We start from the raw sequence: 6,000 nt of genomic DNA, 5'->3' as shown, positions 1-6,000 counted from the left end.
CGTGCCTGTGGAGGGTGTGCTGGTCCCGCGGATCCGGCGAACCCTCCGCAGTCATATCTGCGGGAGGTCCACCGGAGCCGCGGGACCAGTGGACCCTCCGCAGGCATGACTGCGGAAGGTCCGCTGGAGCCGCCTGCCGCCCTCCCGGCAAAATGCCGCCCCAAGTGCGCGCTTGACGCGCTGGGGTCTGGACCGGCCCTGGTTCTGTCACCTGCAATGTGCAGGAGGTCAGACTAGATGACCATGATGGTCCCTTCTGGACTTAAAATCTGTGAGTCTATGAAGTGAACTGGACTCCTCCCTTTCTTAGCCTATAGGCACCCAAGCCCTGCACCAGCTGAGCTGGTCCTACATGCTCTCTGCTGTTCTGTGGATGCCAGAGATGGTTGGAGGGGGGAGGAGTGGGAATAGCCAGGGGCCACTTTTAAATGGGGGAAGCCACAGCCCCCCACTTGTGAGTACATGAACTCAGCAGAGGTGCAACAAGGGGGATTCTGCCCGCGCCCCTGATCAGGGCTGAGCAGTATAACAGCAGAGCCCCTTTCCTGCTGGCATGGCGGCCGGGCAGCCAGGCCAAAGCTGAGCGGTGTTACAACCCTGAGTGTGCCAGGTCGCAAGGCCGCTCACTCTAATCCGGCCCGCTCACCCCTCTGCCCTGCACTTTCCCCAGGCCTCCTGGTGCCCCCACCGGCTCCCCCCATTGCGCTCCCTGCTGCTGCCTGGCCAGAGGGCTCTGGAAGCGCTGGGTGAGGGGCCGCAGCTCCACGGGCCACGCGGGCCCCGCTCCGCGCAGCAGCGCCCGTGGCCAGGCGGCTCCAGGCGCCCGCTCCCCGCTCGGCCGGGCACACAGGCGGGGAGGGACGCAAGGCGCCCTCGCCGCGACGGGGCGGGGACTGGCTGCCCGGGCGGCGCAGCCCCCGTCCCTCCTCCCCGGCGTGTGCATGCTGGGCTGGGAGGAGGCTGCCCCCGGCCGGGCCAGGGGAGGCTCAGATTCAAGGAGGAGACAGAGCCGAGAGCTGCCGGAAACGTCTAAGCGGCAGCCGCGCTAGCCCGGGGGAGCCCGGAATGCCCTGGAGGAGCAATGTGAGCAGCTGACAGCAACTCCGCAGCGCTGCTGCATCCGCCGCCTGCTTTGCTACGGGGCCGGGCCAGACTCCAGGGGGCCGGCTCGTGAGAGAAGTGAACTTCCCCGAGACGCGCTTTCCTGCAAGTTCCCCTCTGCTCCCCGCAAGTCCCAGCCGCTGCTCTCTGCTCAGCCTCGCCTGGTCCCCCCTGGCAGCGGGGCTGCTGCCGCTACTGCCATGGGGCTGCCCACCCTGGAGTTCAGCGATTCCTACTTGGACAGCCCGGATTTCAGAGAGCGGCTGCAGTGTCACGAGATTGAGCTGGAGAGGACCAACAAGTTCATCAAGGAGCTGATCAAGGACGGCAGCCTGCTCATCGGGGCCCTCAGGAGTGAGTAGGGGGCAGTGCGAGCCCTGAGAAGGGTGGAAGCGGGACAGGGCATAGCTGGGGTGGGGGGGACAGGGAGAGGAGCGGGGGGGAGAAAGAGGCTTCTTTTGTTTGAATGGATGTAGGGAAAGGGCTCCCCTGCTGGCAGCCAAAACAAAGTTTACTGAAGTTTTTGTTCCCCACCTCCTTATCTTCAGGGAGATGGATCAAAGCGTGTGTGTGTGTGTTGGGGGAGAGACGTTCAGTCTTGACTTGCATGCCGTTTTTCTTGTCTTTTTGCTTAGCTGTTCTGTTTCTGAAGAGATCCCAACGTTCAGCTGTGTGTGTTTTAGGAGCGGGTGGTAATTGTGCTCGGTCTAAGACTCAACTCATTCCCGATGAATTCAAGTGTTTTAAGAGCATAGTGACACTTTAGATAACAATATGATTCCTTGATAATCAAAGCTGCATCTGTGTGCCCGTGTAGTATGTATTTTCACATGTGTGCAGCAGTTAAAACATACATGGTAAGGCTGCCATGAGGGAAATCTTCCCAGCAAGTGAGGGGAATAAGTCCCATATGGATATGTGAGGATCAGAATTCAAATAGAGAATGTCAGTGTAAACTCTCACCTATCACACTTTCTCAGTAATTGCATTCATCACTAGCTAACTGGTATCTTGAAGTGGTGGTTATGAACAGTGACGGAAAAAATTATGTCAAATGGCCAAAGCAACAAATTGGATTTTTAATGGATTTGAGTGTGAGAGAGTATTTGTACCTTTTCTGGTTTTGTTGTATATTTCTTAATGGATGTTTGTTTTTTAAATATAAGCTGTATAGCTTTTTGACGTCAACGGAACTATGTTTAGGAAGATAGTGAAGGAATGAGTAAACTAAATAGCTTAATGTTCCACTTTCCTTGAAGTTCCAGATACTTTTATCGAGTGGTGAAGGGGGCTCTTAATGTGTTCTGGGAAACGAGCCTCTTGTTGGAGTTGAGTCTGAAGACTGTAGAGCAAACATTAACGATTATTTCTGGTGTTACTGCTTCCATTTTGCACCTTTTTTCCCCTCTAGCCATTGTCATCCACCTCTTATCATTTAGTCAGACTGGATGATCCCTTTTGCCTGTTGATCAGACATATTTGGTCAGAGCTACAGTATTACTTGACCAGAGGAGGTGATGACATAAGATTCTCTTGCTATTTCCTTTGGTTGTTAAACGTCGCATATCTCCACCATAATGTTCTACGTCTTCACATATATTTTTCTCCAAATGATTACTTAATGCTAATAAAAGTGAGTGTTAGCAGTATCATTGAGCCTGGCAAGCTGTGAGCAGGTGTTACAACAAGCACTTTAAGCATCTGTACTAGTAAACCTCACTGTTTTTTGTGCTATGACATTTGCCTCATTGCTCAGAACAGGATTCGAACTTGCAAGTATCATAGGTGGGCAACAGTGTTATTGACAATTTCCACTGCTCATTATAGGTATAATATAGGTAAGGTATTTGTATTTATATAAATAAAACAATCAGAGGTGTTGGAGATATGTGTATATAAACCTAAATACAATTGCACACATATCTACTATTGGGATTACCTTGGGTCTAAGCACTTAATTTTATGCAAGTACAAACTGAATTAAATTTTCAGCTGTACCTAGTCCCTGAAGTGCATATCCTCAAACACTCAGATCTTTGTTCATGTAGAAAATGTGCAGGTATATATAAGAACATAAGAACAGCCATACTGGGATCTAGCCCAGTATCCTGTCTTCCAACAGTGGCCAATGCCTGGTGCCCCAGAGGGAATGAACAGAACAGGTAATCATCAAGTGATCCATCCCATCGCCCATTCCCAGCTTCTGGCAAACAGGGGCTAGGGACACCATCCCTGCCCATCCTGGCTAATAGCCATGGATGGACCTATCCTCCATGAACTCATCTAGTTCTTTTTTGAACCCTGTTATAGTCTTGGCCTTCATAACGTCTTCTGGTAAGGAATTCCACTGGTGCGTTGTATGAAAAAATATTTCCTTTTGTTTGTTTTAAACTTGCTGTCTATTCATTTCATTTGGTGCCCCCTAGTTCTTGTGTTATGAGAAGAAGTAAATAACACTTCCTTATTTACTTTCTCCACACCAGTCATGATTTTATAGACCTCTAACATATCCCTCCCTAGTCATCTCTTTTCCAAGCTGAAAAGTCCCAGTCTTATTGCTCCTCACATGAAAGCCGTTCCATACCCCTAATAATTTTTGTTGTCCTTTTCTGAACCTTTTCCAATTCTAATATATCTTTTGTGAAATGGAGTGACCACATCTGCATGCAGTATTCAAGATGTGGGTGTACTGTGGATTTATATAGACTTACCATGGACTATGGATTTACAATATAGCCAGGAACTTTGATGCTACAGATTAGCTAAAGTTTGTTTAGTTAGTTTATAGATTGATTTTAGATTTGGTCTGTGTTTAAAACAGGAGATTTCAAAGAAATCACCAGTCATAAACTTCAAGTACTCTTAAACTAAGAGAGAGAAAAAGTTGTATTACTTCTTGCAAGGATGTAAGATTTTTCTTTTCCCTCTATATGGCTTTGACTCAACTATATAGATGAAAGTATTTGAAGCTACATAGTTGGCAAAACCAAACTGGCCCTGATCCTGTGTGGTCTTGAGCATGTACAACTTTTCTTGGGTGCTTAGTGCTTTTCTGAGCCAGATTAATTTGTGTTCACATCTGGAATTGACAGGCGCTTTGCTGCTTGTTTTGAAACTAAATAAAATATGAACAAGAAATTTCTTCTTAACTGGTAACCTAAAGAGGGTAGAAGTGGAGGTAAGTGTGTGTTGTTTGGACACACTAATTTATGCCCCAGTCTTGCAGATCCAATCTTATATGTGTTAAACTTCACACATGTGAGTAGTCTCATTGAGTTCAGTGCTTGCAGGATTGATACTTTATGCACATGTTTTCAACCACTTTCCCATTCTCTGGGCGAAGAAAAAACAGTTCTGATTATTAGAATTATTTGTTCTGCAAGTCTTAATTAGCTTAGAGCCTTATTTAAGAATTGTCTTCTTGTTTGACATCACTCATTTTATTGTACATACGCTATTCTGAAGTGCTCATTGCTGAGTCCTCCAAAGCTGAGATCTTTTATTTTCTAGAAAGAACTGCCACTCTCCTCCTTGCTCTGTTCAAACAGCTGTTAGTGACCAGATACAGATATTTGACTCCAGGAGAGTAGTGCCAGGGTAACTTATAACAAGGTGACTTTGGAAGTGTCTGTGTTTATGGGGAAAAAAATGAGAAATTTTTTATAGTACCCCTGGGTGGATTTTGGTATAAAGGAGGACTGCAAAAACACCAACACTGCTCTGGCAAGTAACAGCAGTTTACAAGAATTAAAGTTCTCATGTAGAAGGAATATTTGTTGGAGGTCTTTTGGCTTGTTTATATGCTTTAACTATTCTATTTTAGGTTTTAAAATCAGTGCAATGTTATAGCAGGCTGTTTTGTTTGAGTTGGAAAATCTAATCAAACACCCGAGTAAATAATTAATGTAATGACAGATTCTTGTGTTTTGGTCTTCAAGCCTTAACAGTCTGTTACGTAATTTTGGAGAACTACTGTTTTCATTTACTCCATCCCACGTTTCTTTTATGAACTAGTATTAATATTCTCTGATATAGAGATATTCTCTACGAAATTGCTTACAAGTAGAGCTGTATGAAACTCAGAAACTTTGGATTTCAAGAGTTTCAGTGAGTGTTTATGTACTTCTTTTGCATTTTGTTTAAAACTTTTAAAAGGAATTTGATTGCATATGGATCTTCATGTTGCCTTGCTGTTGTTTAAGAGGGTCCTTTCTGGGAAGGGAGAAACTGAGCACCTGATGCACAGCCTACTGAAGTCTATGAGACTCTTTCCACAGACTTCAAAGGGTTTTGGAGTAGGTCCTTCCATAATAAATATGTAGGAAAAACAGTGAAACTGGCTCTACTTAAACTGAAAAGACAGAGAGAAAGATTTTTTTCTAATTTTCCAATTATCTAAATTCTAGGTGTTACTTGTAACTCTAGATATACAATTTTCAGATGGAAATAAAAGTTGATGAGTGCTTTCCTATGGTTAAAGTGGCTTGTAATGAACACTTGTCAGGATAAATTGTAAAAATGTAGTCTTAAAAATCTCTGGCAGGATGCCCTGTATGTTGGTAAAGGTGGGATGAATGAGGTTAGTATTTAATGCAGGGCTGGGCAAACTACGGCCCGGGGGCCGCATCCGGCCCTTCAGACATTTTAATTTGGCCCTCAAACTTCTGCCAGGGAGCAGGGTCCAGGGCTTGCCCCGCTCCGGTGCTCCAGTCAGGGAGCAGGGTGCATCCGACAAAGTGGGTATTCACCCACGAAAGCTCATGCTCCAAAACGTCTGTTAGTCTACAAGGTGCCATAGGACTCTTTGCTGCTTTTACAGATCCAGACTAACACGGCTACCCCTCTGATATCTGTGTGTACTGTTGCTCCATGCGGCTCCCGGAAGCAGAAGCATGTCCC

The 6,000-nt window shown here is 46.1% G+C and overlaps 1 protein-coding gene across 1 annotated transcript in view; it reads left to right on the top strand.

Annotated features, from left to right (window-relative positions):
- The first annotated feature begins 1,011 nt into the window (after nt 1–1,011).
- The window catches only part of ARHGAP42 (Rho GTPase activating protein 42), a 259,773-nt gene continuing 254,784 nt past the window's right edge, over nt 1,012–6,000 (top strand). The window contains exon 1 of the mRNA XM_045019415.1: nt 1,012–1,455. Coding sequence (XP_044875350.1) covers nt 1,302–1,455 — 154 coding nt within the window. The 5' untranslated portion in view covers nt 1,012–1,301. The remainder of the gene's footprint in view (nt 1,456–6,000) is intronic.

This window comes from Mauremys mutica, chromosome 1 (genome assembly GCF_020497125.1).
Source record: "Mauremys mutica isolate MM-2020 ecotype Southern chromosome 1, ASM2049712v1, whole genome shotgun sequence".
NCBI classification, from domain to species: domain Eukaryota; kingdom Metazoa; phylum Chordata; order Testudines; family Geoemydidae; genus Mauremys; species Mauremys mutica.
Note: the sequence above shows the minus strand (reverse complement) of the source record. Positions and strands in the feature narration are given on the sequence as shown.